The 24,524-nt window shown below is 45.8% G+C and overlaps 1 protein-coding gene across 4 annotated transcripts in view; it reads right to left on the bottom strand.

The window, feature by feature from the left end:
- LOC135916376 (uncharacterized) overlaps positions 1-23,371 on the bottom strand; it is a 47,597-nt gene extending 24,226 nt beyond the window's left edge. For 2 of the 4 annotated variants that reach the window (XR_011510198.1, XM_070530221.1), the window contains exons 1-11: positions 23,192-23,371; positions 21,301-21,466; positions 18,264-18,388; positions 16,021-16,464; positions 12,775-13,045; positions 12,196-12,351; positions 7,934-7,996; positions 6,207-6,298; positions 5,057-5,130; positions 3,292-3,414; positions 1,000-1,093 (exon numbers count right to left, since the gene is read on the bottom strand). Coding sequence is in view for 3 of the 4 variants with exons in the window: in XM_070530221.1 (XP_070386322.1) it covers positions 1,000-1,093; positions 3,292-3,414; positions 5,057-5,130; positions 6,207-6,298; positions 7,934-7,996; positions 12,196-12,351; positions 12,775-13,045; positions 16,021-16,464; positions 18,264-18,388; positions 21,301-21,466; positions 23,192-23,351 (1,768 nt within the window). In the remaining variant the exon portion in view is untranslated. Of the gene's footprint in view, positions 1-999; positions 1,094-3,167; positions 3,415-5,056; positions 5,131-6,206; positions 6,299-7,933; positions 7,997-12,195; positions 12,352-12,774; positions 13,046-16,020; positions 16,465-18,263; positions 18,389-21,300; positions 21,467-23,191 lie in introns of all 4 variants that reach the window. The other 2 variants (XM_070530220.1, XM_065449735.2) reach the window with 1 other exon arrangement.
- Between the last annotated feature and the right edge of the window lie 1,153 nt (positions 23,372-24,524).

Genomic DNA, 24,524 nt, shown 5'->3' with positions numbered 1-24,524 from the left:
ATTCCCCTCCTACTTTAATTACGGACCCTAGCTGCAATACGCAAACTCTCTGTGAATTCTGCATGAATTGCACAGACATACAGAATAAAGCCAACGGAAATGGCCGCTTGCTTTGGGCGCCGAAATCAGTTAATGTGACAGTAGCACATTCTTCTAGTCGACAGCACCATCTTTTGAACAGGAACTTCATGGAGCTGCAGGCAACGTGGTCTATAGCCACTACAGCATAGTGTTATGACTTCCGAAATACATGCACAAACACCAGTTCTGAAATTTAACTTTCTGGCCACTCGCCTACGTGGCTCAATGGCTTCCGCTTTTACCTAGTTCTCCTTTTGCTCATTCTCTTGAATTTAATCTCTCGCCTTCCCCGTGTTTTACTTCAACGGGTATAGGGCTTTCTGCTCTCAAGTACGATGCCGCTGACTCGATATCCGACAAAAGTGGCCATACTATCAGGCTAAAGAAATAGCGCACGTTGGACTATTTTCACGACGGCATTACTGTGACCTAAAGTGGACCTTTTAGCATGTTCACTTGTCGGTAAGGTTCTACATCCAGAAGGGACAGATATGATATTATGAAAGCTGCTGCGGACACCATGGTATAATTTCTAGCACGTTGAGTTCATAAATTCATTCCGACATCCCTATGTGCCACAAACGACTTAGTGTAGCTCTGCATCGAAATTCTGGCCTACGCGGCTATGATTTTAAACAAAAGTACCAGACCGCACCTAACATTCAGCGCGCTCTCAAGGAAGGAACAGCACATTGTGCTCAAAGCGATTTTTGTGCAAACAGATCGCCAAACGAAATAGAATAAGAAGTATGAACATAAACAGCCGCATTGGTTTTTTCGTGTAGCTAAATTGGGGGCCACCTTCGTGAATGCAAGCAATGCTTAAGCCCTCCAATACGACATCTGTCATAGGCAGATGATTGCTTCCAAAGATGTACAGAACGCTAAATAATTATCAGCCATGACTTTTCACCGCACCTGACAATTTTGTCGATGAGAGCGAGCCCGTCGCCCACACTCTTCCTCTTGTCGTCAGGGAGTTCGTGTAGTCCAACGAAGACGGGCATCTCTCCTGTTCCCCCCAAAAAATTTAAATATAAGACAACCGTGAAACTAATGCGCCATCACAGTTTCTCTGTTTAGGGTCCGCTTTTTGCAGGTTTTCAGCCAGACTGTATTACATGTCCCCAAACAGTTCAGTTTACTTGGGTGCAACTAGCCGTGTAATCGGTGAATCCTACATCGGTGACACTGAGATTAGAGAGCTTCAAGATATGTGCTTTTACTTTTCTTCGGTTACCGGTACCACCTACACTGCCGGCCAGGTGCTCATGCTAGCTATAAACCGTTTCATGCTTAGCGAATTCAGCACTGTGGAAGTTGCCCAGGAAGTGTGGTCACAGAAGTCTCACAATCCCTGCTTCGGGGAGCAGTTGGTTTTTGAACGGCGATGGTTACTGTTGAACCGCTACTTCGTGCATTACAACTAGAACTTGTGGACACGAGATTACGTCAAAAGTTGTATTATTTGGGTACCATGGCGCTAACCAACACGTGATGTGCAATGTTTTGGTCACGTGCGCAACTGGTGCGACTGCAGAAACGCTGAACTCGACTCCGTGCCTCGGCTTAGCACACGGCGCCTCTCTGCAGCAAATGTGACTCCCCTCGGCACGTCAGCTCTGTACAGTCACCGCCTGCATCTGCCTTTTAAGCTGGAGCCTCCAGTGACTGCTGCTATCACGTCTTTTTGCACCGGAAACGACTATTGGACAACGTTGTGTAGTCAATCCTCGTATCCAATACGATTTCAGTAGCACAGGCCACTCGACTCGCATTCGAAATTTCCAGATTGTCACACACCAAGTTAAGATGCATCTGACGCCAGCTGCGAATTTACCAGTTAAGTACGGCATGCATAAAGATTTCTAAAGGAGCGGTAGTAGGGACACCATGTACGTCATTTGGTAGACCACCCCATACGTAATGTAGAGGTTGTGGATACGGGGTCCAACCTGGCCGCGTTCTCTGCCATTTCAATTTCTTTCTTCTCGATGAGGAATGTAAAGTTGCTCCCGCATTCAACATTCATTCGTTATTTTCACCGCAATGTTTGAAATCCTTTCTTCTTTACTCTTAATTCGGTCTTGGCTTCATAAGGTTGTTCACGCTCATCGCAGCTACAGTTGTCAGACAAACCTATTTTACCAACTTTTCATGCAGCAACAGTTTAGCACCTGATGTAGCACGAGTATAATGGCTGCAATGCGATTGCGTTTCTCAGTTTCGTTGACATATTGCTGCCAAAAATTACAATGATTGTACACGAATAACTATAGACGTAGCACGCATAGTCTGAGATGGCGGCGTGAGCAAACCTTCAATCACCCTCCCCAAAAAGTATTCAAACATTTTTTTACGCTCTACGTCCGTTCAAGAATTTTTTTCGGTTACTTTATTTTCTGAGATGAACTTTCGTCGCCTTTTTTATGATCGAGAATTTCTCGCGCAAATTTTTTTTCGTTAAATATCTGGTTCGCCATTGCTCTTGACGCTGAAATGATGCTACTTAAGTGCAAAGATGTTAAACACTGAGGTTTTATTCAAAACACAACATAACAATTTCTGGAAGCAATCTGTATCAATAGCAGAGCGCTGTAGGGCGAATCATTGCAGAAAATTATCGCTTGAAGCCGCCCTGGTTTCTCCAAAAGCGAGCGTTGTTTTTACAACGAAAAGGCTTTCAAGCTTGCACAAGCCTTCAGTGGCTATGCACTCGAACACTGTGTGCTGCGTAGTTCACGTTTGCCGCAGTTGTGACATTGACCATTTGAAACCACCTCGAAGCGCGCAAGCCGATGATGGGTGGTTAAATGTGTGAAGAATTTTTTGGATGGATCCACGACTTACTTCGAAAAATGCTATAATACGTATAAATGCTTGAATTCTGACCTACCGGGTAGCCGGGATTAGCGAACCTCAGTTTTGCTAATAAAACAATGAATCGCGTCATAGACCCAGTGCATGCAATGTCTAACAGGTTTCTCTAAAACAAACTAGCCTCTTTGCGGAAAGGTTAGCTTGATGTTTTTCTTTACTCGAAGCACGCTTAGCCCTATATTGGTAACAACCATTCACGCACGTACCTCCACCCGGGCAAAGCCTGGATGAAGCGAAATCCACGATGCACGCCTCCCATCCGTGCAACTTGACGAACAAGACAGTGTTCATGAATCGGTAGTGCACTACGCGATCGCTTGCAGGTCTCACCAGCACGTGCCCAGGGGTCAGGGCCCGGAGCTCAAACTCCAGCTCGGCCTCAGCGACCGCTAACGCTAGCGCTACCTGCTGGACCACGGATCGGAGCTGCAGGGCGTTGCTGAATTGCCCGATCTGAGGAAGAACAAAATAGCACAGGGTAGTGCTCAAAACTTGGACTTAATGCGCTGCTGATGAGGGCAATATATGAGGAGCGTAAACTTTTATTTTCAAATCAACAAGATTTGAGTCTGGCGCCTTTTTAGTGGGTCTGGGCACCTGCCGTGGACGCGGTTCCGAGACCTTGTCTCGAAGCGGCTTCCTCGGCTCGCAGGACGGCCCAGGGTCAGCTATGAAAAACGCCGAATTTATGTGACAGAAATGATTTTGTTTACGTTGTAGTGACGGAGAAAAAATTTTAGAAAAAGAACTGCCTAAAGCGTGAGTTAGCAGCTGAGCCACCGTGTTTGCTTAGTGGCTACGGCGTTGCGTTGCTAAGCATGAGGTCGCGGGATCGAATCCCGGCCGTGGTGACTGTGTTTCGATGGAGGCGAAGTGAAAGAACGCCTGTGTACCGTGCATTTGGTGCACGTTGAAGAACCCCAGGTGCTCCAAATTAATCCAGAGTATCCCACTACAACGTGCCCCATAATCATCTCGTGTTTTGGCAAGTAAAACCGCAGAATTATTTCAAGTTAAGAAATTGATTCGTTATTGTGGCTACCTTGTGCCTAGCAATACAAGCACCACAACTATAGCGGTGAGCACGGTTGTCCGAAATGTGCTCCACGGGACAAGTGCGTCGGTTAATAATTCATGACTAATTGTGAAATCCGGTGTGATGACTGCTGGTCGCGTTTGTAGGAGAATGTGTACGTCTATTCGCTTTGCTCCCGGAATCAGATTGGACCAGTATTTTCAGCTATTGAATCGGGGACATTTCAAAAATGCCAAAATACATTATGCGCGTCTTAACGTTGAGCGACAAATCAATAAATATGACACATGCCAAAAATGGTCACTGTCATATAATAAAACAGTGTGCGCTTGATAATATTGTGCATGTCTTCAACAAAATATTTGGTTTATGATTACTATAAGGATACGATGATGTCACCATCTGCTACCGTCGACACTACAATTTATCTCGCTCAAACAGAGCCACAACCCTACGGAGTTCCCTGGCACTCTTTACTACTGACCGAGCCCGATTCGGTTTAATTCCTGCATTTTAAAATAAGCTGACATATTCAGTATGACAGGTCTGTTATCCGGGGTTTACAAATATAACCAGTGCTTGTAGGCTATACTAAAGTTTGCAAAGTGAGTCAGCCAGCCAACCAGCCACACTTTGCTTGCCTGCGTAGGAGACCGCAAAGTAAAGTATGTTTAATCGATCAACCTTTTATTTCAATTTTTCGGTACGAGGAACTGATGATGGCGAGATAGAATCACTGTCAAACCGTTACTTGACGAACCTTATCGCCCATACCTTATTTGCAGAACCAAATTGAGCGCTAATCTGTAAACATGACAGTTTTATCAATGAAGTCACTTGCCTTAGCCTATACTTTCTTTTGCTTCAAATGGTTAAATATAGATGGCATATTCTTTTGCAATTGGATGATGTTCTTTGTTCCAAGTACGAAGATATAAAACTGAAGCAATCTGTGGCATTGCGTACATTTCTGACCAATCCACCATACAAGCATTTGTACTTATGAGGATGCGCTGTGATCGGGACGGCAGCTGATAATAATTTCATGGCACTACTTACCGTCATATTGGAGAGCGGCTCACCAGCGTTTTCCATGCAGATGAGGGCGTAGGGTGAGTAGAGCTTTCGTCCGTCTGAAAGTGTCATTTTAGTAAACAGTGAGAGTGTCCCAAGAACCTAATTTTGATGTAGGCGCGTACTGGAGAGATTTCCTTGACAGACCTTCGTCCTGCGATGTACGTTATATATGATGATGAAGATAGTCGTGTTGGTGTCTCCAGTAAGAGTGGCAGGTATGATGGGACACTTAATATAATAATATGCACTTCATCTCAGCTGGTAAGTCTAACCCAGCTGTATTCTGGCTTCGTGGCATGATGACCATCACTTTGGAAACCTCACTTCAACACATTCAAGCTTCATGCTAAAAAGCCACGTCTGACACGAGAATTCCTTCGTTATATCCAATATTCATTATGAGCATGTATTCGCAATAATATGACTAGAGAAATCACTGCGGCGGCAGAGATTAATCGCCTGGCAATCAAGTGCGTAAGTCGATAGGATCGTCACGACGATAAAAAGAGCTAGATTGCCTATCATATGGTCCGCGCTTAAAGGCTAGCATTTCTCGGCCTGCGTTGGACATAAATAGGCTCAGTTAATGAATTCCAATTGAAAGTTAGCGCTAGTGTCTATTTGGTCTCGTCTCTGTCTCCTAGTTTGTCCGCAAAAGCCTACCGTCATTTTAGATTCAAATCACGCAAATCGGTAATGCATATTTGTCATATCGAGCTTCTTCTGTATTGCCCGGGCAGGGACAACTTTCTAATGCGTGTTGGAAGGAATAGTATTCTAATGTGCAAACGTCAATGTGCAGCGCAAGCCCATGCGGTGACAACTGATTTCGCAAATGCATTCAGGCATCAGGGTGCAGAACAGAACACCTAGAGGCCTCAATTAATCCTCAGCTTTGTACGGTGAATTTGGACCAGACGCGAAATTAATTCAGTCAGTGAAGACACATGCTTCGTCTTTCGTTTACGCCTCACTTGGGCAGTCAATAGGACGAGCCAAACGACAATTCAGTCTTTTGACTGAACAAATGGACTCGTTAGGACAAACTGCTTAGGGGACAAGGAGAACGTCATTTTTTTCATTAAACAGAAAAAATAACATACTGCAAGGAAAACTATCATAGCATGCTCACACTCTCTGAAATCTGCCGACCCTCTCCTCTCCAGGTAGCTGGTGCATGCATTTTCCAGCAGCATGGGATAGCTGTCCCAAATGCAACATGTCCTGTGAAAGATAACCGGGGAAAAAACGTAAAGCGAATATTTCGGCTGTGAAGTGTTTCCTTTATATTATTTCGTTTCTTTCCTCTCAATGCATTTCGGTGTCATAGAAATGAGTGGGCGAACAACCAGGGAGAAGTTCCAATGGACGATCACTTAGCTATACAGGCTTTTAGCGTGTCCGCTATTACGGCAAACGGGGCTGGTTTGGGCAGATTGCCGGATGGGCGGAGGCGTAAACGTCAGCAGCCGGAGCCGTTCAGCCGCATGGTGGCGTAGAGCTCAACCAGACAAAAACAGAGCTGAAATTGCAGCAACCTACTGTATTAAGTTTCGCTGCAGGTGCAAATTCTCGGCAGCTGAGTAATTGTGAACACGATTGCGCTGCTGTCGAAAATCTACACCAGTAGCTAAGCAGAATATGTGACTGGCTGTATTTGTTTAGTTCAGCTTTTCGCCACCAGCCTGCGCCACTAATCTGTCCGTTCACGTTTTAGCCCCCACTCAACCGCCACACTTCCCGCGCATGCCGGAATAATAGACCCACTACAATTCTCTAATGATTTGGACAATAAAGAGTCTCTTATAGTGATTAATGCAGGCAGCTAAAGACACACTACAGAACCACAATAAAATCGCTTTAGACACTTGAAGCATTCTTTCAAAACTCTACCCTGATGCATGCGGCAAAAAAAAAAAGTGATTCACAGGACCGGAAATTGGAGGCCAAATTTTATCGTTTCTAACTTCCCATTTCCCTGCAGCCAGGCATGTCCGTAATACCTCATCGATTACAATATATCGTTTTGTGTTGGCGTTAATATAAAGCAAGATACCTTATCTAAACTCTGTGTGCACTCTTCCCCTATATTGGAAAACAATTTATTGTTCGTTTATCAATTAGCAATCAAATGGAGGAACCCACTCACAATTCGGAAAATTTTAGTGCGTGGAAGACAAAGTGATATCGCAAACTGGCTGTAGCTTCTCCACAGTACTTAGCCTTCCTAAGCCTGCGCGCATCTTATCGATAACCATTTAGATAATAAAGAAAAGTTAATCCACTAATGCTGCTTAACTTTGTGGTTAGCGACCTTTAAATGATCACCGAGAGGAATATTAGGTCGAGCAAGACTGAACATCTGCAAGTGCGGAGTATTCCACAGATAGGTTTGTTATGGCGTAGAACGAGCAAAAACAGAAGCCGGATATCAACACAACCACGACATTTACGGTACGTCTCTTCGTGACATCAGAAGTGTTGATGGCGGTTGCAGTGAAACTAGTGGATTGCATATTCGTAAAAAATATACTACTTAGCTTACAAGCTATGATGGGCTCAAATGCGCACAAAAAGTCATAAACATGAGAAAGCGTTGTCGTATCCGTGACGTCACAAGTGCCGCGGCTCGGGAAGGAAATTTGAAAGCCGGAAAAGTGCACTTCATTTCATATTCTCTAATAGTATGCCTAAAACGGAAAGACTGCTCGTTACTTTTCTATTTAATAATATTACTGCACCAAAGCAATGTAAACAGTTTTTCAAACGCAACCTACCAAAATGTGTAGATTGTTTATTAGTCCCCTGTACTGTGCTTTCAATGCAAATTTCGCTCTGTGCACTTTGTCATAAACTTACAGGCGGAGCTGAGGGAAGCCTCTTGTTTGATTTTCTAGCCCTTCAGCCAACTTTGTGAGGAACCTGTAGGGATGAAGGGAAATTAGAGAGCATAATTGAATGGACAACCTAATCCGTGGCAAATTTCATCAAACAAGTTCGGGTCCAGCAACTGAGTACAATTTTTCAAGCAATCAAAAAGAAACTCCCTTTGTTTTAGCTAGCAAAGTGTTCGCTCTCACTTCAACGAGTAACGTGTAGTTATGCAATTTTTCCTGTAGCGTAAATGGCACAAGGACGTAGAGGAACAAACAGACACATACATAGCGCCTGGGTGTGTCTATTTTCTCCTCTACGTCCTTATGCTATTTGTGCTACAGAAAAAAAAAAACTACAAAATGTTGCACCAACAAGCCCAAATATTTACTGATGTAGTTATGCGACATGGCCCACTCGCAAAACGTCTAAAAGTGCTAGTCTCCACTAGATTAGGACTGGTAATTTTGTCGTTATATGCATGCGTGTGTGGTCTAATCAATAGAGCCTCGAGCTTCTTCACTAGAAAAATCAGTAATACGATCCTTGTAGTACTACTGCTATTGCAATTATATTAGGGGTGTGCGAATATTGAAATTTTCGAATACGAATCGAATATGAATAAGCCGAAAAACTGTCTTCGAATATCGAATCGAATATCGAATATATGTGCAGTATTAAAAAATTGCAAAACGAGGTAACAATAGCTTTATTACCCTTTTAAAAATAATATTGCATTTTATGAGGCTGCTTCAGGTTAAAGAGGCACTCATTATAGGTAATGCACTCAGGTAATGTCACGTAATGCTCTGTCAGGTAAGCGCTTGTTACAGATTATTGCGAAGAAAAATTGACTGCTCAACATGTTCAGAAAGTAAGGGCTCTCTATGCAGTGTGACATTTGTCCAGGTAACATTTTCTAGGTGCATATTTTATTGCGCATACTTACAGAGCCCGAAAGTACATCATACATTGTTATGAAAGAGCCCTGTAATAAAGCTTGGTAAAAAAAAATTGAAACTGATCATGTCTCAAGGGCCTGATGCAGATAGACTGGAACAGAGCGTACGCATTCATTGTAAGGTTTGTTACAGCATTTAAGATCACAGTGCTGTAACGCTGTGTCGTCGTTTTGTATTTTCTTTTGTCCTTGGTTTGTGTTGCACTGTAACGAACCTTACTATGAATCCCAACGAACTGGCCCAACTTGCTGAATGGTCTTGATGCAGAGCATACAGATAATGAGCGGATCATGTGAAGCTCTCAGTGAATAAGCATGTTCTTAGAATGTGGAGCAAGCATATAATTCGTTAATTGCTAAATTATTCACAGTATGTCCGAATATTCGCCATTTCGACCATTATTCGGCCTTCCTCGAATATTCGGGAATTTACGAATATGCATTTCTCGAATCGAATACGCTTCGAATAAGGAAAATATTCGATTCGTATTCGAAATTTCGAATATTCGCACACCCCTAAATTATATGGACATTCCAGGCGTATTTTTGCCGTTGCCGTCGCCGTCGCGGTGGCGTTCCGTATAGAGTCCAACGGCGATAAAACCGTCACCACGTGCTTTACGATGTATGTGCGAATGAAAGCACGCGAGGGGAATTGACAATCGCGGCTTATGGGGGAGACACACGGTCCGATTTGGGGTGCGATCTTGTACGCGTTCCAAACTCGAACGGAGGCGGTCCGTTCTTTCCGTCGCGGAATTGGCGGTCCGTTCCGTTGCGTTCGTCCGATAGCAGACAACACGGAATGATTGACAGCAGATATCACTTCACAATTGACGTCATGGCGTTCTTCACCGTTCAAACTGACCAACCATGTGCGGCTCGGTGGAACGGACCGCCTCCGTTCTATTTTGGAACGCGTACAAGATCGCACCCCAAGTTGGTGTCCGATCCGGCGTCCGACAACCGCACCGTCGTCTGGCCGCAGCCAATGACAGCGCGACTGGCATGCGACGTTCCCTCCACGGAGGCGGCGCTGGCTGGCCGGTTTCTCGCAGTGTTTTCTTTTTCCTTGCGTGCTGCAGTTTCCGACACGAAATAGTTACCAGTTCAATAAAATTATCTCGACGTGTGCCTGTTATTCAAAGCAACGCCTAGTAAACTAGGACTAAGCTACTGGCGAGATCAGGAGACGCGACGCGAGGGCATTTCGCGGGCAGACAGCACACACCGACCGTCTGAGCGAGGCTGCTCGCTTTGCTTGCACGTTTGCCCTTCGCAACGACTGCGTCGAGTAAACCAATTGTATTTAATTACGGGCGACCTAAGTGTACAGTGTTAACTGTTTTGGCAAACATAAGCGCTCTTCGACGAGCTCGGGTTGGATCGTAAGCGCCGTCGGCCGCGGCGTCTGCCTAGCTAGGCCTACCGGCCCTATCGCTGGCTGTTAGCGGAGTCGTCAGTGGACGACGCGCCGTCGTGACGTGTTCTGCCACTCGCAGGGGCATAACGTTATTGGCAGTGTTCGCGTAAAGCGACGCAGTGTTGTGCAGAGTTGATTATATATTGCGTTTCTCGACGTGGCTCTGAAGTCAAGCTGGAGGGCTGGATCTGGGCGGAGCTTACGCGCCGCTCAATCTTTCGGATGCACGCACCGTGTGTCCCGAATCATCGTATGCCGCATGCCGGAGCATGCGGCGCCGCACGTCGGATCGGACGCCGAATCGTACCGTGTGTCTCCTGCTTTAATCTGTCACGCGTCAGGGAGGAAATCGGAGAGCAAACGCGCTGTCTTCTTGCGCGCGATATTTCGTGGAGGGGCGCGATAGAGGGAAGGGGCGTGGGAGCGATGTGCTCCGGCATCTCTGGCAGCAACTGCGTATTGCGCAAGCGGGCGCAATAATTAACTGACGATCGCGGCTCAACCTCGCGCGTGCAAGTGAGTTAAGCGGGGAGGCAGCGCGGGCGGCAGGGGCGGCTTCTACTCTACCAGCAACTGCGTACTTCACGCGTGCCGCATCTTGAAAGCGATCTGCAGACGGCTTATACGTTTGTGCGTGCTATGTTCTCGCCGATCATTTCTTGTTGAAGCGATAAACAGCACGAATGTCACTTCGCTAGCTGTTGTTGCTGCAGCGCTATCTGGTGCCAGCGTTTTGAAAGCGAATGTCAGCGGTCATCGAGTGTGATTTGTTCATGTTTGCCGGTGCGCGCTGACACCATGCTTGTTAATTTAGTTAGTAAACAAATGTTTCTAATCTTTTACTGCTGATAAACCTACTAACCTTATTTCGTATTGCTGTATGCTAATTTCCTTTCGCAATCGATGCTTCGCCTTTCGGGCGAAACGATGGCTTTTTTTTAAGTGAGCCGCAGCTTTTGCCGTGCGATCGAAGCAAAAGAACGAACGAACCACACCATATCTCGTAAAGATAACGAAACAAAGCGTCGCCGTATAAAATAATGAATTACGGAAACGTGCTGGTTTTCATGGTTATCTTTTCCTATCGTCAGTAGGGTGATGCTTCAGTTGAGCGATATTATGCGTTACAGTGGCCCTCGCGCGTTCATAATGCTTAGACAAACTGACTAGATGTTGACAACTTTGCAGTTTATGCGCGACGGATTGTTCTGGACGTGGAAAACATGAAATCAAACACACTGGGAAGCCACATGCCAATATGTTTCCGTTTCTTCGTCTCGGGAGGTGTAGTGTCGTGACGTCATCACCCAGAGGGCTGTCACGTGTGAGCAGGTAAATCCCGAGGTTCTGGCGCTCGCTTCGTATTGCATTACTCGTTTTCATGGAGCTTCTGTGGGGCGCACAACCATTACCAATACGGAAAATAACGGACGTGCAATTCGAGTAAGTTATTCTTTTTTCTTATGGGGTTTTACGTGCCAAAACCACTTTCTGATTATGAGGCACGCCATATTGGAGGACTCCAGAAATTTCGACCACCTGGGGTTCTTTAACGTGCACCCAAATCTAAGCGCACGGGTGTTTTCGCATTTCGCCCCCATCGAAATTCGGCCGCCGTGGCAGGGATTCGATCCCGCGACCTCGTGCTCAGGAGCCTAACACCATAGCCAGTGAGCAACCACGGCGGGTGAGTAAGTTATTTTACTATATCAGTATTCTTATGGGGAGAGGCGGGTGTAGGGACCTGGAGGTTTACTACTTCCGTTTAATGCGAAATAATAAAGAAAATGTCAAATCGGAAATGGCACGTCAATGATCGTTTATGCAGAAGCCCGGAGCGCGGAAAATTATGCAGCGACTCACCAGCCAATCCGGACCTCGTTGATAAGGCACCGCATGTATTTCCCCATGCGCGCGCAGTCGCATACCTTGAACACCATGGTGTCGCCGCGCACCGTGGACGCGACGAAGATGTCCGCGTACTCGCTCTCGTGTAGCTTCACGCAGGTGTCCACGCAGCTGCAACGTTCCAACCCCGTGTTTACTCGAACACAAGCATCACTCCATTCCTTGTCAATCGTTACCACAGTGGTCGAGTGTGGCCAGCTTCCGAAAAAAAAAAAAACTCCCCATCCCAGGACAATAAACTGTACTGTGCTATTGGAAAACTAAATGCTGTGCATTTACGATATGTCATTATTTCTATGTTCTTTTGCGTTCTTTCTCTAATACCACTGACACGCCTCCCTGCTGACCAACTCGTTTCATAACGACGTTAAGTTGCTTATAGAGTTGAACTATTTGCCAAAATCTAGGGCGTCGGCGTTTTTTCTGGCTGATATTGCTTTGGTATCAATTTAGTTTCCACTGCAGAATGGTCGCTAAACTGAAGTTTTTGGGTCACTCGTACGTCTAAGTACTTCAAATGTTACGCAGACTCACAGTTCCTTCAGGACGGCGGAAAATGATACGGCTTCCGGCTGCCTGCAGGCCTCGAGTAGCTGGCCGAATAAGTTATGAGGTCGCAGCTGCTGCGACGGCAGAGGAGTACTCGTGGCGAAACGATCGACTGCGGCAGCCACCGAGAGCCACTCCTTTTGGGCTGCAGTGCCCGATGAGCAGATGCTCGCGGCTTCGGATGACCGCTCGGACTTCGGCAGCTCCATGTAGGCCGTCTCTTCCGAGAGGCCACTGTTGTTCACGTCGGAGCGGTCTGCGCATATCGGGCGAGGCGCAAAAGGTAATACGAGTATCTATGCACCCCGCCCCTCCCCCCCCCCACCCCACCACCATCTGCCGCGCTCTCTCAATTGCTTTAGCACACGCTGCGGAACAAGAGCTCGCTGGTTTGACCTCGGCGCGGAGCGAACATTTCGTTGGGGGGTGGAACACAGAATACTCTCGTGAACCATGCATTCATTGCGCATTCAAAAAGCCCAGTTGATCCAAAGTAAGCGGTAGTCCCCCTCGCTTCCCCCTTCCCTCCCGCCTTACTGCGTGCCTCACTTTACGTTAACTTATGGCGTGCAAATTCAGTTAAAGAGCAGCTTCGGTGCAAGTCAAAGTTCGAGAGTCATCGGTACCGCTAAAAGCAATTTGACTAACTTCGGAATAAGTTTTATCATTGTATTTCTGAATTGTTTTGTATTGGCTTTCATCACGTGATCATCTTTGTGTTTTGTTATATCTTGTCTCGTTTCCACGTCTACCTAAACGGTTACCTTCAAAAACCTGTACTACAGTTAGTAGTTCCCGCACGTTCTTGCTCTTGTTCCGTCTGCCATTCTCGATTTTGACCAACATTGAGCAACGCAATTTAATTGAACCTAAAAACAAGGAACATCTATCCTCTTTGTCACCTTCATAGATTCCTGGTTTTACGTGCGTAAATGCAACGTGTCGTCATCCTGTACCGCATGGGGAGCAGCGACATCAATGGCAGTTGGCAGTCGTCAAATGGGATGAAAGGTACTGTCGTCTTGGCGCTTTTATGCATTTGTCCTTGAATTTGTTTAAACGGAAGCCAAGGCGGTGGTGCAGATTCGAGAACGTGCCACAATCATCCGATATCGCTACTATATGCTGATGAGCGACGGGCTCTCCTCGAGTAACATTGTAAACAATAAAAGTGGCCACTCGAGCCGTTGCACGGCGGCGCTAGATGTTCCCCGATTTCGGTAGGTGGCGCTACTTCTTTCCCGATGAGGTGGTTGCAGCCACTTCGTCGGTAGCTGAAGTGCTAGCTATGGCTGCAGCTATGGCTAGGGCTGGGGCCATAGCTAGCAGCTTGGCAAGCGGCACGACCTAGCACATGCTAAGCCCCTGCAGAGACTGTCGCCGGGCGCGCTACGTTGTTTCCCTGTAAAAAAAGCCCGGGGGTCGTTGCGTTGTTCTGCCTGCGTCTGACACTACTGCATCGTCACCGTTTCATGGTAAGGCCGCAAGCAGTTCTTTTGCACGTTTGTAAAGGCTTACTTCGCATTTCATTGTGTCACTGTTAGCCTCATGAAGGATCCATAAAGTGCTCATGGTGCTCTTGAAGCCATGAAGAGCTGATGCCCGTTTGTAACGTTGAATTTAATTTTCCATTCGTTTTTTTTTCTGTCGTGCGTCACAGTGGGTGGTGATGACAGTGATAACGTGGCCGCATTCAAGCTGCGAGGCACATTCGGAACAGTGACATAGCTCGAACAGAAATTAATATGAAATTGTTCGTTAAGAAGTGCAGCCTATCAACACATGCCTTTCAGTGAAGGTGGCTTTATGTTGATTTATTCAAGAAGGTGAGTGCAACGAAGCATTTTGAAGTACCAGGTTTTCAAAATAACTGTTACTAAAGTGATGCGCGTGCAATATTTGGAGTATGGCAATAATGCGCGCGCTTTCACCATCTGTACCAAGCTATGTCCGCTCGAACATTGTTCGCTGTGCTGAATTGGGCAGAGGATTCGTGATTGCATGTTCTAATCGTGTATGGAGTCCTTATCACAGAAAGGTGCTTCTTAAGATCTATAACAGTACTCCTTTGACAGCCACTCTTTTTGATGACATGCTTTAATACCAGAGGCCGTCGCTGCTCCAGATGCAGCAAAATACGGTTTACACGAAGGAGGATCTGCATTCGCAACTTTCAAAGCTCCAGCATTGTTTACCTTTTGCGACTGTCATTCTCCGTATTGGAGGAATCTCCACTATTCCTTTCTCAAAATACACTCCACAGCCAAAAGAAATCATCCGTATTCATGGGCAAATTTCCAAGTACCAAAACACGATTGCAAGGCTTCGAATACAGCAAGTGAAGACCCAAATCACACTCGAAGTGCCCCATTGGTTGTGATGCTAATGTGTAGCAGCTGTTTGGCGAGGGACCCAATGGATTGCACATCAGAAACGATGATGTTGGTGCGTTCCCAATTCTTCATGCAGCAGGGCCCGGAACGGCTTCACGGCTAGCCTTTCTTTTTCCCTGTCAACTGTCCCAAATGATACGCCCGGTTAACGTACAGTAGCCTTCAACTACTTATCTCATGCCCAGCATCAGAATGGCTATAAACTTGCAATTTCAGTTTGCCCGCAACCACATGGATAATCTTGTTACCTTAATTGATACTCCTTCGAAGAAGTAATTACAAGAAACAGCGCCGATAAGAAGTTCCCATTCCGAGTAAATTAACTGGTGGTATGTGATCGCAGTTTTTTTTTCATGATCTAGATACTTGTAACACGTCTTTTGTTTCTTTTTATGCCTGTGTAAATGTTTATTCCCATTGCGCCATTTAGTTCCGAGTGTTCTCCATTGATTGCATTTTCTAGTTTCTCCCCGTTTTCATGTGTGTGCCACTTATCTCACATGTCCGCCGTAAAAAAATCTTCTGAGCTTTTTTCGTGTTCGTGGCTGTCGATCAAGATGAATGGTATTGAAGGAACGGGACGCAACATTTATTTCCGATACTACTTTTCTTGTGAATTATTAGAAGTACAAATCACCAACAATTATGTTCCAGATGCTCAGTTACAATTGGCAGGATTGTTGAGCTAATTACCGCAGTTTGAAACGTAACGAATACGAGTTTAGAAAAAACTACCATAGGAAGAAACAACAATTTCGTGAAAACGTCGCCGCAACATATAGCCAAGTCATTTAACAGTACACAATTCAAAATAAAAAAAAAATTGCATAACGCTTACCATCATCACCACCTCCAGAGCGTCGCTTCTCACCGTTGCTGCCTTCGCAGTTGGAAGAATCGTCGGACGACTCCAGTAAGGGCTGGTCTTCATCGCCGTAGTCTACGAGTTCTGGAATTTCGTCGGCGTTGTCTTTACTCCTCCATTGCGGAGAAGTAGTGTGGTAGTACAGGTCTTCCGCAAGGTTTCCCCCAACTTCGCTGCCGTCTCTACGCTCAGCAGCAGCTTTGTCGTTGGCTGAAAAATTCCGGGACCTGTCCCTCGAACGCAGCCCTTCCTGTCTAGCTCTAAAACCGCGTTCGTCGGCTTCACTAAGCCTCGCAGCAAAGCAGTCGCGCTTGTAAGGCTGGTCGCCTTGCAGATGTCGCTGTGTGACAGCCAGAGGCCATTCCTGGATCTTGTAAGCAGCAGTCGGATCCTGCTCTGTGAAGCCGTTGTGGCCCACTGCGTTGAGAACAGGGGATGCCACTTCCACTAAAGGTTTCAAACTTTGTAAAACCCGTACTTGATACCAACGCGTCTCTGAAGGTGAGCTGCTGTGCATTTAGAAAATGTAAAAAAAACGTGATATTCCAATATAAACTGATTTGCACCCTTAAGGGTGCTTTATGTCTATAAATCACACCGTTACTCCCGTAAAGTATGTGGTGATGTGAGTTATAGGTTGGGGGTGGGGGGTGAATACCTAATAGTAGACTTCGAATCAATTTCGAATGGAATATCGAATGGAATTAAAAAACAAAATCCGCGGATACCTAAGCACTTTTTCTGAGTTGTGATTGTGAAAAGAAAAATGTCCAATAGAACGCCGATGAGCGGTCATTCGAGTTATGAACTCCTCTCGGGCATACGAGCACCTTGCGACTCTTGGCGACTTTTGATTTCGCCTTACGGAGGCGCGGTTACAACGCAGGCGAGAGCTTCGGGTTAAAGGTACGCACGGATTAGAAAGGTTCGCGAGGGCGAGGGTGACGTGGGTCGCGGCGAGGCCCTCTACCCTCACGCAGCACATGGCGCACTACTCCTGCAGAAGGTGTTCCCTTTCCCTCTCTCTGCTCGGTCGAGGCGTGCTCATGACGTGGCGTCGCAGCCAACATGAATATGAAGTGCGCTTTCGGTGCTGCAGATGACGGCTTTCTTGTTCAATGAGCCATTGGATGCTTTCGAATCTAAAAAAAATACCATTATGGAATAGAATATCCAATAATGGGAAGTGTTTCACTAATTATTTTGTTTACAAATTTCCGGCAAGAAAGTACGGCTATGCAGCTGCTCCGGAGCCTCCTAGCATTGCATAGGAAAATAGCAAGCTATCAGTACCTTAGGGAATTAGAAATCCAGATATGCAGCATGGTCTGCTGTTAATAAAGGCAACACCAAATTAGTGTACCACCATAGCAGACAGCTCAGTTCATGAATGTGAAGGTTTGGAAAGTGCTTTTTTTTTCATCAATACAACTTCTTATAAACTCAAGTGCTTTTCTTTCCCTCTGAAACTAATGAATTAGTGACATCTTGTTGTGCGACTACCAAAGAGGTTCTCGGACTTGTAGCTGTGTTTTGCTGCAATCTTTTATTTATTGCATAGAAAGTGTTGCTTTCCAGTTTTTTTCTACAATATACAGAAGCGCTATCCCAACATAACGGCAGATGGGTTACCGCAAGGCCAATCTAAACGACACACGAAAGGACCACGCGCCACGTAATTCGATCACTGCTTCTCTCGTAGCCGGCGCCGATGGCTACGAGAAACTAAGTTTCGGCAATATCAAACTGGCTAGTATTACTTTGAGAAGTGACTTGGTAAACCACTAAAGAAGCAGTGACGAAATACAAGTCGGGAAGCAACTTTGAAGTTCCTGCCATAAATCGCCATGATTTCATGGATTTTCACAGCGTCTCCTCTTCTCTAGTTAATTGTTTGTCAGTAAAGATGAAGCACACTCCGTGATAAAAGTGTCAAAGATTGCACTTAGCAAGTTTTGATGGCTCTAACTGCGCCACAGACGCCCGCGTACTAGAAGATACTTTCAAATTTGTGAAGTCACATTAAGCTGCAGGCGCTTGTGTTTCATCGCGCAATTCAAGAATTTTAATGTTTCGTGTATAATTATTTCTTCTGGGGCAACAAACTCATTGCCGCCAAATGAACAAAAAGAAATGAAGCTTAGAAAGACGACTATCAATCTAAGCTGACGGAACGTTTCACTTTGGTGTCCGTTTAAATGAGCTCGTTTTCGTACCTTGATCAGGGCTTCTCAGCAACCCGTCGCCGAACAGGTCATGCAGGGTCAAGCTGCTTTGACGTGACGCATCGGAACTAAAGGATGTTTTCGACGACGGTCTTCTTCGCTTGCGACGACAGCAACTGCGAATGGAGAAGAGATAGTGAATGATCGCGTGGGGGCGTGGGTTAAAGAAAAAGGTTTTAATACCAAAACTAAAGAAGCGGCAAACCTTCCTATAACTTTAAGGAACGGGGAAACGGCCACCCATTACGACAGATTAAAGAAAACATGTTAAACGCCGTTTTTATTTCATTGGATTTATTTGGTTTCTTTTTAAGCACACACTATTTCTAGTTTTAGTAAAACCACCGTGTAATCTCGCTTATGCTAACAAAAAAAAATGTCGCATATAACGGCAGGAATAATCAAGGACTTGACCATGATAGTTGTATTTAAGCAATTCGAGGTTTTATATTTAAGATCCATGTTTCTTGAGCGTACTGTGACCCAAGATTGCGCTTACGAGTCGCGCAACGCACACTATAGAATAGCCACCAAGCTACGCTAGGGTGTTGATACGATCTCGACCGGGCGAGGTGGGTCTTCACCGCAAGAATCGGGAAACGACGACGAAGCAGGTCATCGTAAAGGTAAAAGGAAGTAGAAAATAATGTATTCACATCATTGGTACATGGCCGTGACTCGTCTCTGTCTCGAGCTGTTCTGATTACCGCGATAGCCAGGACAGCCTTAAATTACACCTCGCGGTCTTGTGGTCGTCGCTGTCTTCTTCGGAGCCTGTGGAAGTATTAGTGCTTTCGTCAGATTCTGCCGTCGACGACCTCCTGTCCTTCGGCTTTTCCTTTCTTCGTCCTTCCCCTTGTGTCAGCTCGGGGAATAGAAGGGGTGACGCTCTTTCGAAGAAGAGGGCAGTTATGTCGACATGCGGACGCCCTCTTGAACGCTTCTCACACTTGACAGGTCGACGTCCAGGTTTATCCTAACAGCCTTTTATGGGCCGAGGCAAATCATCTTATCATGCGAACGTCTGCCTGAATTTCTCTCACATCTGACAGGTCGATCATAACAGTGTGTACAGACCCTGGCTACGCCTCATACAATACCTCCATAGCAAGCCCAACATTTAAGGTGGGGACACGGCGCCCACCAGCACCATTTTGGTTTTCGCCTCTACAACGCCGCCTGTCAGCCTGTTGGAAAGCCATTGCGATTTTCTTGAAATCGCCCACATTTGCCCCGGGAAGAGTACGTCACCAGTAGAAATTTCTTCAAAAAATTATTTGGCTTGGTAATATATACGCAACAAAATTACAAATAAATATTCGACATTTAAGAGGAAGGTGTATTGAGACACTCCTCTAAGTGCATGTGAATGAAGAAAGCTTTCATCTCGGAAGCGACTGCACCAATTTTGGAAGCGTCACGCCTGTCACGCTCTAGAGGCTGTATCTAATATGGAAGCGCGACAACAGCTACACGCACAAACATGCATGAACATGCACACACACACATGAACAAATGCACACCCAATCTTCTATGCACGCACAGATGGATGCACAAATATACACACGTGCATGCACAAGCGCTGACATGCACCTTAACTAGCATGCGCACTCACGAAAACGTGCAAACGCACTCACAAAAACAAGCCTGCACAAAGATCTGCATGCACACACACAAAAACACCTTCATAAACACATACACGCTCACACAGAGGCGCACATATGAAAAAGGCGCACATTAAAACACGCACACACGCCCACCCACACTTACACACTCACATGCATGCACATACAGAGGGAGACAAGGATAGACCGGAGCATGGCTACGAAAGGCATCCGGCAAGCAACCACAGCAGTACACGACCACGCCAGAGAAAACCAGTAAGGCTCTGGCTTTTTCGAATGGCGGCAAGCACTGGGTAACTGGATGAAAGGGTGTCTCTACCCTGACCGGCGACGCTATTATCGAGATACCCTCACACCTCAGACGATAGACGGGCAGTGTGCTTAAGGTGCACCTTGCCGTCGTCGCTGCGTTCTAACAAGCTATAAAAACTTCAGTAATAGGAGAAGAGGTGACTACTCTCTGTGAGAGAGATGCGATTCGCTAAACGTTTGTGGGGAATTGAGGAGATTTCTGAAGCGAGGGAACCGTCGCCGGCTATTAATAACCGTGGCGGCAGCGGCGGTGGCTGCTGCTGCATATGGTAGTGTTACTGTTACCTGCTGCTGCTGCTGCGGTTGCCACCACCACCGCTTCTAATGCTGCTGCTGCTTCATTAAACACATTATTATGGCATGAGAATATACGATTTACAAATGACAATAAAAAAGAGTATATGCACTGCACGTAGTTTTATAGCCTCTAACTATCCACTCTACGTAGATTTCTATAGTTGCGTTGGATCTCCGGAAACTTTCAATACCCGATTCCTTTCGTTTTTCCTCTGCGATTGTGTATTTTTTGCTTACTTTTGCGTCATCTGGAATATTTGAACCTTATTCCCCGGTTGCACGATGCCGCCTTTACATTACACACTGCTCCAGCAAGTAACGAGCTATAGAATGAGAAGATCTACAGTAGGATATTTAAGATTATAACGGCGAAATGTTTATTTAAAGAATGGTGGCGCTTTGATTCTGCTGTAGATAGGAGTAAAATGAGCAAACCGATGCTTAACCCTGCGATACCCTGTCAGAAGCAGACATAAAGCTATATTCCTTTAACAAACTTTTCGTAATGATTCTCTCTTTATTAAAGCTAGTAGCACACCTCTTTGTAGTTTCATCTCGGCGGTTGCCTAATGCAACACCCTTTTTCATCGTCTAGCAAACTCCTTTCGTATTTATGGCTAAGAGCACCAAAAGATCAAGAAAAAGAAAATAATAACTAGACAATTAAGATAGTCGCTTAACCACAAAAATCTACAAACTACTCCACTTTTCGATCCTGTTGACTTCCGTAACCCTTCGACGGGCCGCCCGTGAAACAATAAATCAGGAAGCAATAAACAGTATCACTCGCTGACCTCTTGTAGACGACGCCGAGCACCAGCGCTATTGTGACGATGAGCAACTCCGCGGGGATGCTGTCGCGTGCAACACGGGCCACCTGGAGAGCCTGCTTTACGCTCTGGTAGCGCTGTGTGTCGACTCGTTCGATGACCGCGTGAACGTCGTCGAGGACTGGACGCGCTGCGAAGAACAGGCAAGAGAGAAATCTTCTGCGTGGCTGGAGCTGAAAGGAACGCCACCTTCAAATGCACTGGCGGAGATTCTTCAGTGTGGCAATCACTGCTCGCCTTCCTGAAAGTGTACCGAATGGTTTTTGTGGCTAACGCTTTTTAAGGCGAAAGCCTTTCTACGCTCACGGTGATGTTTGTGTCGGCAGACCTGACCACCCAAGTGTCCGCCGAAGCGTCATCACACAATATGATGACATTACACTATGAAAAATTATTGATAGTGACAGTTAGTGAATGCTAACGTTAGAATATATCAGTAGAGGTTAATAATTAGTAGCAATGACTAATAATAACTATTAATGCCTTGTAATGATTACTAATGACTACAAACTACCAATATTTAAAACGCTGAATTGTAACGACATTTGATTGGAAATGACTAAACATGCTTAGTAAAGACCTGTAATGACTAATAATGTGTAGCAAGTATGTGACGCCCCCTCGGGCATAATCTTGGTTCGCCCGCCAAGCTCGGTGGCCTGCTAAAGCTCGGCAGGCAACATTGGTCACCGCACCACAATAAACACCGACGAGCGTGGCTGCTCGCCGGTCCGTCATCGTTCAGCACCACGACGCTGCGGAGCGTCCGTCTATCGGAGAGTGCCACAAGCCCTCCCTTGTTCACGACCCGGGGTGGATCGTGACACTGGCGACGAGGATGGGATTTTTGTGACATAATGACTGAAATGACTTGTAATGACTACTGATGACTATGATATGACCAACACGTCTAACGATAGCTTGTAATCACCTCGATTGATTACAAATGGCTAAAATGCTTAGTAGTGAGAAGTAATGACTGGTAATGAGTGAAATAACTTGCAATGATTAGTAATGACTACGAATTGACCAGTATGACTCACGACAACTTGTAGTGACTACAATTCATTAGAAATGACTAAAAATGCTTAGTAATGACCACTAATTACTTAAATTACTTGTAATAACTATGATATGACCAACGTGTCTAACGACGGCTTGTAATGACCCCGGTTGATTACAAAAGACTAAAAATGCCTAGTAGTGAGCAGTGACGACGAGAAAGAGCAGAACGATAGGAGGAAGAGTAGGCGCCATTCACCTCGTACCAGATCTTAAGAGACCCTTTAACTATTTCGATATGCTTATCAATACCATCTCGGCCGTCAAACGACATACCAACCACTGAGGCACTAGGTACGTCGAAATCGCAAAGTTAGACCAAGCTATAATAAGATTAGTTTAAGTAAGATTAGCGTATATGTTATGTTAGCGTGGGTTAGGGTAGGAAATATGGTGTGCTGGAAACTGTTATTCCCTGTGATAACGCATCTGATAACATACACCGAATGCAGGGTGCGTGCACACTGTTGCCTGGCTGCCGAGTGAGCCAATTAATAAGCATGGCTGCAGGGGAGAGGTGGGGAGAGGAGGACGGCTACAAGATTAAATCATTGAGCAAGATTCGAAATATACTTCATGTCTAGGCCATGGTATCGACACCTTAAGTAGATGTCTTCGAAAACGACAACAGCTTCATTGCAAACACATTGGAAGCCGTAGAGAGCAATGAAGGAAATCTCACAGTGCTACGCTCATTTGCCCACGCACCTTACAATGACGAACCCGCACGCGCCCGTACGTTTACTTAATGCGTCCTAAGCGATGTCCAATCGAGACTTTCATTGCAGCTTACGTGAATCGCGCTTGTGCACCAGAAGCGGTGGCGCTCCGTAGAAGTCGTCGTCGCAGCTCCGCTGACCGAGTCCCAAAGGCCACAGTGGCCAGTCCTGCTTGTAGAGGCCTAGGAAGACCACGCCCAATATCGTACTGGCAGCAATGAACCACAGAACCATGGCGGGGGGTGCGTACTGGTTCCTCGTCCCGTTAATGCTGAATGATGATGATGATTGCTTGATACTATGGCTCGTACCCACAGTGGGGGATTGGCAAAGAATTGTAAGCATGAACTGTCACTTAATGTTTCAAGTATTGCACATTCGATTAAAAAAGCACAAACACAGACAAAAAGAAAAAGAGAACATTTAAAAATTTATTAGTTTAGTTCATTGTATGTAACCGCATCAAACACGTCCTTGTGGCTAAAACCCAGGACTGGCGCACCGAAAGTTAGTATCATTTCTGATCATATGATTAACCCTAATGTAGCAAGCTGTATGTTTATAAGTCTTCCTCTTAATAATTTGTATCAGTGACCTAAAAAAATATTGATCTATTGATTCTCTTCTTTGGCAGTATGGACACATGGCCAATCGTCGCGTTCCAATAAGGCACACCCGTCTATGTATAGCAATCCTATGGACCCTCCTGGTGAATTTCCGCTGCTGTCCCCACGATATTCCATCCAAGGTCGATAACATCGCGTCCACGGGCCTTGCATTGTAGGTGGGAGCGAAAGCTCGCAAGAGTGAGCCGAGAAGGACAGCAACTTCATGCGGCGGTGTACTGTGGTGCTCGCAACGAAGGAGAGCGGGAGCGAGTTCTCCATATTCACACGCGCGCAATAAGGTTAGCGGGAGGGGGGGCAAGAAGCAAGGTAGTTTGCATCTGCACTTCTACTCCAGCTGCGGCGATTGAGCGTGGTCGCGTGCAACCTATCTTAAGCCGAGCGCTCACGATGTCACGATGCTTTTCCATCGTGTGCAAACCTAACTGTAAGTAAGCAGATATGTTTTAGATATGTTTCCTTCCGCAAAAGAATTATGCTCTTGAGGACTTCTATTTCTCACAATGAGGATGTTTAGGGATCATTTCTTTATTGACTGAATAATTTCGTAGTGAACACCACCTACAGGCTAGACACCTATAAAGCTAGCAGTGATAGTAGCGCATGGAAGTGCTTGACAATCGTACTTTGCCGTTCTGTGTCCACCTAGTGGTTTTTCCGAACAAGAAGGAAGCGTACAGGAAGTTGGAGGCCTAGAGGGGCGAACAGTAGTTGAAGATGAAATATCGGTTTAAGCCAAAGTTTCGACATGGGTAAACTTAAGGAAAGCAACAGTTCTCCT

The sequence above is a fragment of the Dermacentor albipictus genome, unplaced genomic scaffold (assembly GCF_038994185.2).
Source record: "Dermacentor albipictus isolate Rhodes 1998 colony unplaced genomic scaffold, USDA_Dalb.pri_finalv2 scaffold_66, whole genome shotgun sequence".
NCBI classification, from domain to species: domain Eukaryota; kingdom Metazoa; phylum Arthropoda; class Arachnida; order Ixodida; family Ixodidae; genus Dermacentor; species Dermacentor albipictus.
Note: the sequence above shows the minus strand (reverse complement) of the source record. Positions and strands in the feature narration are given on the sequence as shown.